The 13907-nt window shown below is 38.2% G+C and overlaps 1 protein-coding gene across 2 annotated transcripts in view; it reads right to left on the reverse strand.

The window, feature by feature from the left end:
* The window catches only part of LOC126278036 (vacuolar protein sorting-associated protein 35), a 104527-nt gene that overhangs the window by 54663 nt on the left and 35957 nt on the right, over positions 1-13907 (reverse strand). For both annotated transcript variants that reach the window (XM_049977777.1, XM_049977778.1), the window contains 2 exons: positions 9017-9229; positions 1421-1569 (listed from right to left, as the gene is read on the reverse strand). In XM_049977777.1, coding sequence (XP_049833734.1) covers positions 1421-1569; positions 9017-9229 — 362 coding nt within the window. The remainder of the gene's footprint in view (positions 1-1420; positions 1570-9016; positions 9230-13907) is intronic.

Consider the following 13907-nt stretch of genomic DNA (forward strand, 5'->3'; position numbering starts at 1 on the left):
AAATGCTATCTGAATGAGGACTGCCTCATTTCTCTTTTTCAACAGTGCAGCCACTTCCCCAAAAAAATCTTTCCGTTTGTTTGACAAAAAAGAGTGGCTTTGTAGCTGGAAAGGAGTCCTCATCCTTTCTGCTGCAGACTGAATACCTTGGCAAATAAGGCGTGCTCTTTTCCATAGTTCTACGTTCCTCCCATGGTGTGGCTAGGAAGGGGAACTGTTTGAGGTCATAATTATCAGTATTAAATTCGACTTTCCCTTTTTTAGACACATTTGGCCCTCAGTAAAAGATGACTTAATCTCCTTCATTGTGGGTCATCTGTCCTGATGCCACCCATTCCAATCAGGGGCTCTCCCCTCAGGATGCACTCAGCCACAGCAAAGGCCATCTTGCTTGATAGTCATTGCTGGGAGTTCTGGTGCCCCAAGAAGATTAGTATCTACTCCTAGGCATATGTGGGGAGTATGCAGCTCAGGCATCAGCAATGTAATCACTGTGTTGTCAGGGGGCCCACCTAATGGGTACCTGATGGCCCCACAACGGCGGACTGGCTGCAGCTGGATATTAGGTGCCGAGACATACAATATTGTCATGGGGGTGAAAGATCAGCAGACAATGAAAGTAGATTATGTATGCTGTAAGGCACCCTTGTTCGAATAACTGGATTGCACATAGAGTTACAAATCCAGGACAATATCAGGTGCAGAAGGTCTAATTGCAAACTGGATATATGGTGCCCCAAGTAAGGCATCCTTCCACAAATGACTCGCACTTCGGATAACTTTGAAAGGTGTGTAGGTCAAACCTTAAAAGGGAGGCCATAACTGATTAGGACAAAAAATGGGAGACTCCTTTTAGTCACCTCTTGTGACAAGCAAGAATACCTCGAACCTATCATAAGCCCCCACCCGCAGGGGGCCAGGGGAGAAGGGACAGCAGCAGTTCAGTTCATTCTCCGAAAAGATAATGCTTCACTAAATCCCAATGATAGAATGCTCATACTTTAATTGCAAAGCATCACCACAATGCCTTTCCATTTGTGAGATCTCTCAGTGTGTGGTAACTTTATGTGGGATTTTTATGAAGACAGAATTTGCATCCCTCAACAGCCATTAACTTTGTCAGGGCTGAGGAAACAAATCAGAATAGCTACCACATCCCTGGTACAAACAGAATCACTGGCTGCACATCAGTTGCATTACAATTGAGACTGTCTTTTGGTGCAAATCAGTCTAATAATTTCAAACTTTGAATCTTTGTTGTGTATTAAGCTGATATTTTACTATTAGTCTTGACGGAGATATGATATGAAAGTATTAAATAATTTGTTATCACTCTTTACTTCACAATTAAGCATCTTATTAAACAATGGAATATCAAACCTACATGACACCATGTGCTGCATTTTGCACCATTACTCACCTATCAATACCAAGCCTCTGGAATATTTGTACAGTAGTGAGCAGCACCTTGTCTACATAGTCCACCCTGTCAGGGTAGCACTTGTGAGCCAGGTTCACAAGTGATACTTGCAAGGATATTATGTCAGCTGCTGGCATGTCCTGGCGGCACTGTAAATACAATATATGCTTCAGGACTATCTGAACACTTAGGACACATATATAAAACTTACAAACAACAAGAATCAAACAAACGTCTTATGTCAATCACAAACTGCTCTGAACAAGAAGCTTTTTTTGTCAAAACCTCCATTTTTTAGGAAATAACTTTTCAATGACAATTATTTGAGGCGATGCAAATAAGAAAATCATGTGCGAAGAACTATAGTGCATGATAGAATGTCTTGTAAATCTTCCCAAGTTAAACATCTAATTTTTTGCATGGGGATGCTGACTTAAGTTCTCAGGCTGACAGAGGGAAGGACATGGAGACATGCAAGGGGTCACAGTTGCATGTTTGTGGACTTGGAGTTAATTTTACAAGCACACTCGAGTTATTTCTAGGTGCAGAGCAGCATGTTCATGGCTCAGGAGGCATCATCGTGTGGTGTTATTATGTGCAGCGATAAATAGCAAAAATAAGTTTAATATTACAGTTATTTGGAACAAACTGTGTGTAAATCAAACAACATTGGGCAACAGGGATCAACCAAATGAGGCAGCACAGTTGTCATGTCATGAGCTCATGTTTGGGAGGATGGAGTTTGCTCTGCCTGGCAATCCAGATTAAGATTTTCCTAAATCACTTCTAGTTATTTATTTTCATAGTAATTAATGACAAATCCTAAGTAGGTAGTAGTTAGTTTCGTGTTCCACTTGTAGTTATGCAAAGTGCAAAGTTGCCACAACTATGTTGTTCTGTAAGTCCCAAAAGGTGCTGTTTCCAGTTTTGATCCTAATTAATATGGACAGCTAAAAATATGGAAGATTCCACCCTAGTTATTATTTCCCCACCATGAGTCATGAGTGCAGAGAGAACATGTGCGTTTTTTTAGAGACCATTTGCAGAAACCAGTCAGATACTTTTAAGAACATTGTTTACCATTTCTTCTGTTGCTTTATGTATGTTTGGATTGATTAACTAATTCTGCATTTGTGTATTGGACGAAAGGTCACTTACATACATGGGAAACAATACGGGACCTAAGACTTAGCCTTCTGGAGCTCAGTAAGTGATTTCTCTCCTGTCAGAAGAATCTCCCCAGCTATACATTACATTGTTGAATTATTAAGTTCAATTTATTGCATTCTTTTAGTTATGTCTGGCATTGTCCTTTGGTTGCCTATACCATAAATGGCCTAACCCATTAGTTTATCTACAAGAATATTGTGATTCAGGGAGTGAGATGTCTTACGTAGGTCACAGAAAATACCAACCATTCCTATTTTGTTATTTAGTGCTCATAAAACTTGAGGAATCAATGCGCAAATGGCATTTTCAGTTGAGCAACGCTTCTGAAATCCAGATTTTGATTTACTGAGGAAATCATTGTTGCCCAGGTAGGATTCTATTCTAGAATACATAGCCATCTCAAAAATTTTGGAAAATATTGTCAGTAGTGAAATAGGTTGGTAGTTGTTGACATCTCCCCTATCACCTTTCTTGTAGAGGGCTTTAACAGTGGCATATTTTCATCTCTCTGGCATGGCATTAGATATTACATTTAAGACAGGACTTGTTATATGGGAACAAATCTTTAGTATTGTGTTTGTAATATTATCAAAACAAGATGAGCTTTTATTTTTGAGAGTGTGTGTAAATTATTTTCAGGAGGAAGAATTTGTGACACATTCATATGACTGAATTTTATGAGGTATGCTGTTCAACATATTGCTTTGATTTTTCTCTTTAACAGTTTGTCCCCCACATTTTCTACTATGTTTAATAAATGCTTATTAAATATATCTGCTACCTGTGTGTAATTATTTTTAGTCCATCCATCTAAATAAATAGTGACAAAATTCTGTACTGTGATCTTCCATTCTGCCTCTCATTTTACTGCATTCCATCTAGACAAAGTCTATTCTTGGAGTCAGGGATTTCTGATATAATGTGCACGTTCCTTCTTTATTAAATAACTTTTTATTGCTTTTTAGTAGTTTACGTAGTGTGAAGCTACTGCACGCTCTCTACTCATTCTTGTCAGACAGACTGATTTCCCTTTTCCTTTCACAAGATACTTCAAACCCTCAAGTGATCTATGGTTTTGTACATGGCTTTTTAATGCCCCTTGTGATTAGCTTATGCAGAAAGCCAATTTTAAACAATGATACGAATTTATCATTGAACAGATCAAATTTTATGTCAGCCTTTGGTTCATTATAAATTTCATCCCAGGTCATGTCTTGTAAACTACTCTTAAAATCATTTATTATAGTAGATTTCCACTGAGGAGTGTCAATACTCTTAAGGCAGTAACTTATTTAACCTAACTAACTTTGCATCATGATCAGAGAGGGTATTGTTAAACAGTATAAAGTTATTTTCCTACTCTGGGCTTCATCCCTGGAAACATTATCAATTAGGATCCTATTACCTTCATCCACCTGCATTGCAAACCTAATTAATGAGATTAAATGTTATACAAATAAGGTTTGTAGATAGTTTCTCCTGTCTGAATACCATAAAACATAAAAAACTTGTATTGAAATCACCACAGACCATTAATTGCATGCTGCAGTTTGACTGATAGGTTAGTAAGAAATTGTTATGCATCTTCAACAGCTGAAAAAATACTTAGTAACAAAAGTGAAATATTTTACAGTAATTAATACAAAAGCATACACTTGTCTGTGCTGAAACTACAAGATCTACTTGTTTCAATGTTTTTGAGATTGTGTTCTGTCTTTGTGTATGTAAAAACTCCTTCCTTCCCATATTAATTCTACGTAAGATCCTAAAATGTAAACAATATATTTAACTTCTCAACTCTGTGCTTATGTGGTAGTCAATAGACATAGGAGGTCATTGTTTCATAACACACTAAATTTCCTCAAACAGATAGAAACTCTTATACCTTATTACTCAATCCTCTTTTATTGTGATGAAATAAGCTAAGCTAACCTTACTTTTCCGTGCATTCTTCATTATTTTCCCTGCTCCACCTACTATTATAAGCTGATCCTCTTTGTCAAAACATTTAAGCAGTTTCCCTATGTCCTCTGTTACCTGGCTAAGATAGCACATAGCTTCACAATACTTGTGACCTGGTACCCTGTTCCATCTGGCCTACATCCTTGTCATGGCTACTACCTAAGAACAACACACTCTTCTTCCTGCTCTCTTTGGTACCAATCTACACACAGTATTTTTACTAGAAGCCTGCTGCATGCTTCCATGATCTACAGCCGAATGAGACTTTTCCCCTCCTGCTTCATGTAAGAATTCACTGTTATTAGATACTAAGCAAACATACTTTGACCATTTCTCCTTTCAACCTAACTAGTGAAAAATTCAGACACAGGGTTTGCCCAGAATGCAATGTGTGTGATTTTTTTGGGACACTATTATATGCCATAGAGTGCTTGGGCTGGTTCAGGAGGGTAAGGAGGACCCTTAGCTTTCCAGCAGTAAGCCACTAAATTGCCTCTGTGCTCTTGGAGGGTTAGGATGGCTTCTTCAGAGAACTTCTACATGTCAAACTTAAGATCACGAAAGCTTTACAGAAACACTATGAGACAAGTTTTGCAGGAGGATCAAAAATAGCTACAGGTTGCCCAGATGTTTAGAGGCGGCCAGCATGAGGTCGTTGACAATTTCCGTCCAGGGCACCCGTCAACATCATTTGACTCGCATGCAACGGTTACTGACTGCAGGGTGAATAAGTGTTCGTTGATGTTGAAATTATTTTGACTTGCCGAAAATGGCTGTTCATGAGATTGTGTCAGATGAGTTGGCCATGTGGAAGTTTTGCGCAAAACTTGAGCCCAGAGTTTTGACTGATGCATTAAAGCAGTACCAAGTGGAGGTGTGTGAAGAACTCGTGCTGCTCTGTGAAGATGATCCCATTTTCCTGGACAATGCAATCATTGGGGATGAGTCAGAGGTCTTTCAGTAAATACTGGAGGAAGTGATACATGTTTATACACAACATAGTTAAAAATAGTTTTCATCATTTCAAGCCAGTGTAGCTGAACAACTGTCATAAAACAAAGGTAGTATGGCATTAAAACTTGGTAACTAACACAACCAATATTTCTGTGTGTCAGTTACGAAGTTTTAATGGTACAATGCCATTGTTTTATGACCACCATACAATTGTACTGGCTACAAATCATGAAAAGCTATTTTTAACTGTCATGTACCATTGTTAACATTGTAAGAAACATTTTAACATGGTGTGAATCTGTAATGGGCATGAACACTAATCATGACTGTTTAATGGTCTGAAGATGACTAAATAAACATGATTTCATATACAATCTTGTCTTTATTGGTTTTCAGTCCCTAATGTAAAACATGAGTATATCAATTTCAGATTAAAACACTTACATAAAAAGGTTAAGGCTATGTAAAACGATAAGGTTTCAAAATGTTTGAGTGTTGCACACTTCAATGACAAGATTACAGACTAGTAACGTTTTACCAAAAAATGCCTTACTGGAATACTTACCAACTGCTAACAGTAATAAATGCAGTCATAGGCCGAAATGTTTCGGGAAAAGGTAGCAGAGGAAAGATTGACAAGTTGCACAGAGAAGGCCTGTGTCTGTTGTGGTGTAAGTTTTTAAGTAGCTCTTCCTTACTAGTAGTGAGGAAAGCATCATGTAAATGTTCGTCCAATTTAAATGGCAGACATTACAAGAGAGACATTGTCTAACACACTGTGTATCACTGCTTAAATCTGAAGAATGTACATTCCTGGAAGAGGCAACCAATATATTGCTTCATACTACATATAAGAGTGATGGATCAAGAAGAAATGCCTTCTCTGTCATAAAAAGTTAAATGATGAACCTATAAAAGCAGAATTAGTACAAATCAGTGTACACATTGCGCTGTCATTGAACCCAGTCATGAAAACCAGTTTGGAAAAATCTACCGTTTTGCTTTTTGACCCATGATTTTAAAAACCCATGTTTTGCTGTTGATTATGAACTATAACACTTCTAAAGGTTAGACTCATTACAATGTCGACACACACATTCAAACAATCTTTCTTTCTACGCTTCATACGTGTATGGAATGGGAAGCTGCTTTAATAACTGGTACAACAGGAAGTGCTCTCTGCCAGAGAATGGATGTAGATGTGCACTGTACTGGCTGTGTGTGTAATAATGTGGACATACACTCCTGAAAGTGCAACTGTGGTGAAATACCTAACGACAAGAAACTTATTTCAGCTCATTAGCTTCATTATATTTGAAAGGTCAATAGACAATACATGAAAAATATTTTGTGAAATGTATGTACCACTAACACTAAATAAGAAAGATATGTACAAGGGTTCTACAAAAACACTGCAGTTCGACAAACACACTACTACCTGAAAGTCAAAACAAAAAATTAGAATAAAAATGACTGTGATCTCTCAGTTGTTTGTGGATAATTTTTGATGCAGAATGAAGTCAGACCTGCTCCCCTCCTCCATTTTATGAATATATTTCAGCTACCACCATATATCACGTATCTCCACAGATATACGTCAAAATGGTTGAACTTTTGTGAAGACCAGGCTTTCAGAGGACAACAAAGACATAAGAGAGGAACATATGACAGTCTGCCATACCTGAATGTGCATAATGTAGCTCTCTTTAAGGTTTAGGTATTCGTCCATTTTCGTGTTAGTACATTCTATTCCTGGAGTGATTCTGAAAAGTCTGCAAAATATGCATCTTTGACTGCTATAGTCTCTTCACTGAATTCAATATTTGTCCATCTATAAATTTCTTTACATGTAGAAAAAGGTAGAAAGTAGAAGGCGCAAAATCTGATGAATAATGTTGATGTTCCAATTTCAAACAGTCAGTATATCCATTGTTGAAGTGCATCTTGATAAAATATGAATTTTTCCTCTTTCTTTTGTAACTTAGTCCCCTTTAAATGTGTTTATTCATATCATTTGTCTAGACGATTTGTGTAGTATCTGCCACTAACTGTTTAATTCTTTACAAAGGTAATCAATGCAACAAACTTTTTGCACCCCAGGAAATGATGGCCATAAACTTTTTGGTGTATTTAACAATTTTGGGACTCATTTTGTATGAGGTTACCACACAACTAATTAAACATGTAAAATGCACAGTGCTCCTTCTGATATCCTAGAGCGTCACCTATTTCAAACACCTCTTATCACCAGCTGTCCATATTGTGCATTTCTCAATGTTTTTATTTATTGTGACAGTTTAGGGACATCCTTCACACAGATCATTTTTAAGCAAATAAAAAAAAAATCCATGTTGAATTCAAATGTACATTTTGGAAGTGATTAAATACAAGGAGTGGGCTGTTTACACAGCTTGTGGATGAATTTACATTGGCAATCAAGTGCCCAAAACAAAGAATTCTACGATGATGCATTACAGTATTTTAGTTCATCCTTTTAAACGAAACACACAGAATACAACTATTTTACGAGGTGCATTCAAGTTCTAAGGCCTCCGATTACTAAGTTTTAATGGCATAATGCCATGGTTTTTTGACCACTGTTCAATTGTACTGGCTACAAATCATGAAAAGCTATTTTTAACTGTCATGTACCATTGTTAACATTGTAAGAAACATTTTAACATGGTGTGAATCTGTAATGGGCATGAACACTAATCATGACTGTTTAATGGTCTAAAGATGACTAAATTGACTAAATAAACACGATTTCATATGCACGATGTTCTGCCTTCATTAAACTGTCGCACCCACGAATGCACTTTTGACACATCCATAACTCCATCACCACATGCCTCCTTCAACTGTCCATGATTTTCAATTGGTTTCACACCACACAAATTCAGAAAACGAATGATTGCACGCTGTTCAAGTAAGCAAAATGTCGCCATTTTAAGTATTTAAAACAGTTCTCATTCTCTGGCGCTAAAATTCCATCTGCCATACGGTGCTGCCATCTCTGGGACGTATTGACAATGAACGCGGCCTCATTTTAAAACAATGCCCATGTTTCTGTCTCTTTCCAGTCCGGAGAAAAAAAATCGGAGGCCTTAGAACTGGAATGCACCCTTACTAAGTTGTATGAATGGAACAATTCTGCTGGTCAAGTTGAGACTTGACTTACGTTATTGCAAAACAGGTACCAACACAATGGAAATAAAATTCCATTCAGGTCAACACCTTCTCTGTGCTAGACCGAGAAATTTCTAGCTCACCCATGCAGCTTAACACTAGCACCTACTACATAGCAAGATAAGGGAAACACATTGACCTAAAGGGAATATACTGTAATTAACAACTAATTCTATTTTCTTTTTGACAAGTTATCATTTACACAAAATACCTCTAAAATTTTCAGTTGTAGGCTACTTCTTATTGCAGATATGATTTAAAACAGCAAACTAAAATAATCTGTTTGTGAATTTTGAGTATGTTTCAATACACAATACTGACCTGTATGATAGTTGCAACCTGATCAGAGAACACATCAAATAGCTGCACATCATTGGGCAATGCAGCCTCTCCTTCACTCGCACGTTGTGAGAACGTTGATAATCTGTCAATCAGTGATATTATAATATTCTTTACATTAACACCTGGCTGGAGTTCTGCACAAGATTTGAGGAATGGGTGCAGAGTTTGAAGGTGAAACTCATCTGGAAACACCTAATAAATACAAAGTGATGAATTAGTTGCTTGCACACGGATGCTGACTCAGATTTTGATACCAAGTGATGGGGTAACATAGAAACATGTTAAAAAGGTAAAAGTGTTATGGTACTGACGTCAGTCAAAAGTACGTACGTACGTACGTACTTGTGTGTGTGTGTGTGTGTGTGTGTGTGTGTGTGTGTGTGTACGTGCGCATTTATAAATTGGTTAATGTGCTTATAAATGTGTATACACAAAAAAATATATAAATAAATGTGCACAACATTTAAATACTTTGTCAGCTAAACTTATTTGTAGTAATATGGCTGTACCTAGAAGACAAGTTACAAAAAGGCAAACCTATGTTTATAGTATAAATGTAGAGAAAGTTTTGAGAATTTTGATTGGAGTACACACTTCGAAATTTTAAAGGCATCAGGGGTAATATATAGGGAACAAAAGGTTACTTACAGTTCATACAGAAACCAGACGGCAGTTATGAGAGCTGAACAGGAAATGAAAGCAGTGGCTGAGAAGGGGACCAATGTTATTCAACCCATATGTTGAGCAAGCAGTAAAGGAAACCATAAAAAAATTTGATTAAGGTTAAGGGAGAAGAAATAAAAGCTTTCTCTCAATGACATTGTCATTCTGTCAGAGAGAGCAAAGGACTGAATAGCAGCTGAATGGAATGGAGACTGTATTACAAGGAAGATATAATGTTCATTAAATACAACATCATAATTTAAAAATAGCCTGTTTTGAGTTATAAATACCAGTGTAATAGGCCTTCTATGCACTTTTAACTAGCAGAATGTCATAATCCGTAATTCAAGAATGTAGCCACAGAGGACAGCTGTGTGGTTTTTACCCTTCCTTTCTTTGCATACCACTTGAGTTTTTGGCCTCGGCACTGTGTGGAATATGTATTACTGTGGTTAATAAAGAGTGACCTATTTCAAGCCATGACACCATTGTTATGAGGTAGGTAAGTATGTTATGTCATAGAATTTTGCATGCATAACACATTACTTAGACACAGTGCAATATGGACTGTAAGTCTGCCCATATTATACAAAATATGACATTCTTGCCCCCAGGAAACATATTTTCTTTGTACTATTTCAACTTTTGACATTATTCCTACAAATTACAGAAATAATTTTAGGTATAAATTTAATACTTAATACTATTATGGCTGCTTTTGTGACAAAGAAGTCTTGTTTTTAGGAAATGTCATTGGATTATTTTTAGTTATGACATTGTTGCTACAATTGGTTGCATCCAGTGCTGGGATAGGTCAAGATTATTTTTCGATCTCTGTAGATCATCATCTCATGATAGAGTGCTGATTCAGCTAGCCCTTACTGATATTAAATTAAGAGAAACAACAGAACTTCATCTTCTAGTTTTTGATATTCTGAAGATTGCAACAACTTGCTTTGTGACAAAATGTTTGCAACAACTTGCTTTGTGACAAAATGTATTCTTCCAAAGATGAGTGTGGAAATAATAGTGATGATGGTTCTGACATTACTACTGATGTGGCTGGAAATCTTTGTAAGGGAAGCCTTTTTTTAAAAAAAAGGAAGAAATGTTGGACAGGCATACAAAACACTCGCACAAAGTAAAGGTCTGATCCCAGAGGGACATTAAAGCAGGATGTAAAGAAAATTGCAAGATTCAGTACTCATAAAAGCGCAGTAATGAGTGCAAACTGAAACTGTCTTTGGCATACTGGTCATTAGGTGATAAAGAACTCCAGAGGCAATTCATTGCCAGTTCAATGGAGCATATTGTTCCTAGATTTTGCTATACTAATTTTGTAGGCAACGGAACTCCACAAGAACTTAGTATGGCATTTTATTTTTCCCTGAATAGTAAACATGTTTGTGTTTGTAAAATGTGTGTGTGTGTCTGTGTGTGTGTGTGTTTTTTTTTTATACACTTAAGATATCAATGGTTAGCCAGTCCCAAACAGTTAAGCTGGATCAGAGGAAAACATGGCAAACAGAAAACACTGTATCCAGGTATGTACACAAGTAAACAGTAGCATTTCGAAGCTATTCCTAAAATTGAAAGCCAATACACCTGAGTTAATACTTCAAGGCATTTTATAGATGGAAGTAGGTCACTTGCTGATATTCACTGAGATTATATTGCAATCTGAGAAGCAAAAATGGAGCCATATTGATGTTATGCAGTGTTTCATCACATATTTTTATGTAAGAGTATAATTTGTCTCTTTTTTGTGTACATAGGCTCTATGTGTAACATGCACATTCCCTACGAGAAGTCTGATTATCAAGGAAAGAAACTGCTGAAAGTGAACTATGATGGATGTTTGAATGAGAATAGTTTGGCCACAGCAAAATAGAAAAATGATAAAGAAAACTTCGGTGGTACAGTGGCAGTATATGACGTCCAGACTGCTACATAGTTGCCAAAGGGAGACGTTTCTGCATTTTATTTGTGAGCTCAAGACAATGCATATGACTGTTGTGTTCGGTATGAGCCCAATAGTCATTGTGGAGTGAATGATAGAAAGCTGTATTCTTATGCAGTTCTTTTTCTTGGAATAAAATCCATAGCCCACAAAGATCTTATAAAAGTTGATACGCAGAATGAAGGAGGCTCATCTTGCTCTTTAACTGAGACAAGTGAAGCGCCAATTGAGAGGTGGACCATTTATACCACACCACTGAATGGTTTATAGCTGCTATTTGAGCTGCTAAGAAACAGAGCAAACCTTTTATGTGTACAAATTATGGAACAAGAATTTTTTATGATGTGAAACACGTTGCTTCTGTGGTCAGTTCTCTTAAGCTGAAATATTTGAAAGTGACAGATGTGAAAGTTATCAGAGTTACCACCAATTGTTCACTTTCTGTGTTTTTTTAAGAATTCCCACAGCAAATATTTACAAGCAGTAACTGTGTTGTGAAAAGAAAGAAAGTTTCTATGAAGAAAGAATGCCTTCAGGATTTATTAGCACAGAAATTTATCTCAAAGACTTACACACACTTTTAGATGTCTTCATAAAAAAGTGATATGTTAACAAGCAATGAAATCATCTTCAAATTACTGATGATGGTCGTTTCTGAAAGTATTTGTATGGACAAAATTGTTAAGACTTTCGTGGCCACTTGTTGACAAACTGCTTATTTGCTTCTGTCTCGGGTTCTTCGGCCGACGTTCATGTGATGATTTTGCTGACGTTTCGCCAGCACGAGTGGCTGGCATTGTCAAAGCTTCACCCTCCATTGCCGGAGGTGAACTGGAGCCGGGCTCGCGGCCGCAGACTATATGTACCTTGCGCGCCAACGTCCGAGGGCTTCTCCGCAGTCATTTCCGCGGTCATTTCCGGTGCGTTTCTCCTCTTGCTACCTGCTACGGTCGTTCTCTGCAGTACGGGAAGCCAGGAGCCGTTTACCTTAAGGCTTTCTTCTTTCTTGTTGAAGCTGTTCCCGTGTTTGTGTATTTCTACAGCTTCTCTGTACAAGCGGGTGTGATAGTGCTTCTCTACAGCCAGAACTTCCGTGTCGGTGAATTTTATTACATGTACCTGGTCGGTCTCACTCAGTGCGTGTTCTGCCACGGCCGATTTTTCCACCTGTCCCAACCTGCAATGTCGCTTATGTTCTTTGATCCTGGTGTTGATTGATCTTCCAGTCATTCCGACATAAACTTTCCCGCATGTGCATGGTAAGCGGTATATTCCTGACGTTGCAAGTGGGTCCCTTTTATCCTTTGCCGATCTAAGACATTCTTTGATCTTCCTTGTCGGTTTGAAAATTGTCTTTACGCCGTGCTTGTGTAATATACGGCCGATTCTGTCCGTCACTCTGGGAATGTATGGCAGAAAGGCCGTACCCGACATTTCTTTTTCTGGTTTCTTACTTCGCCGGTGGTTTGGCTCTGTTACACTTCTAATATCATTTGTGGAGTACCCATTGCTCCTCAGAACGCTTTCCAGGTGTTGCACTTCGCGTTTAAGGTGCTGCGGCTCACATATTCGTGCTGCTCGCGTTACGAGCGTCTGAATCATGCCTCTTTTCTGGCTCGGGTGGTGGTTTGACAGTTTGTGCAGATATCGGTCCGTGTGCGTCGGTTTTCGGTACACGCTATGTCCCAGGTTTTGGCCATCCCTTGTGACCAGCACATCTAGAAATGGTAGTTTTTTGTCCTTTTCCACTTCCATGGTAAATTTTATGTTGGCGTGGAGGTTGTTCAAGTGTCTTAGGAAGTCACCGAGCTGTTCTTCACCATGGCTCCACACGACGAAAGTATCATCGACGTACCTGTACCACACCTTAGGTTTACAAGTCGCCGAGTCCAGTGCCTGTGCTTCGAAATGTTCCATGAAGAAGTTGGCCACCACTGGACTAAGAGGACTACCCATGGCAACGCCTTCCAGCTGTTCGTAGAAATTGCCATTCCACGTGAAATAGCTCGTGGTGAGACAGGCATGGAAGAGCTTCATGATGTCTTGCGGGAAAATGGAAACTACCATTTCTAGATGTGCTGGTCACAAGGGATGGCCAAAACCTGGGACATAGCGTGTACCGAAAACCGACGCACACGGACCGATATCTGCACAAACTGTCAAACCACCACCCGAGCCAGAAAAGAGGCATGATTCAGACGCTCGTAACGCGAGCAGCACGAATATGTGAGCCGCAGCACCTTAAAC

This window comes from Schistocerca gregaria, chromosome 6 (genome assembly GCF_023897955.1).
Source record: "Schistocerca gregaria isolate iqSchGreg1 chromosome 6, iqSchGreg1.2, whole genome shotgun sequence".
Classification (NCBI taxonomy): domain Eukaryota; kingdom Metazoa; phylum Arthropoda; class Insecta; order Orthoptera; family Acrididae; genus Schistocerca; species Schistocerca gregaria.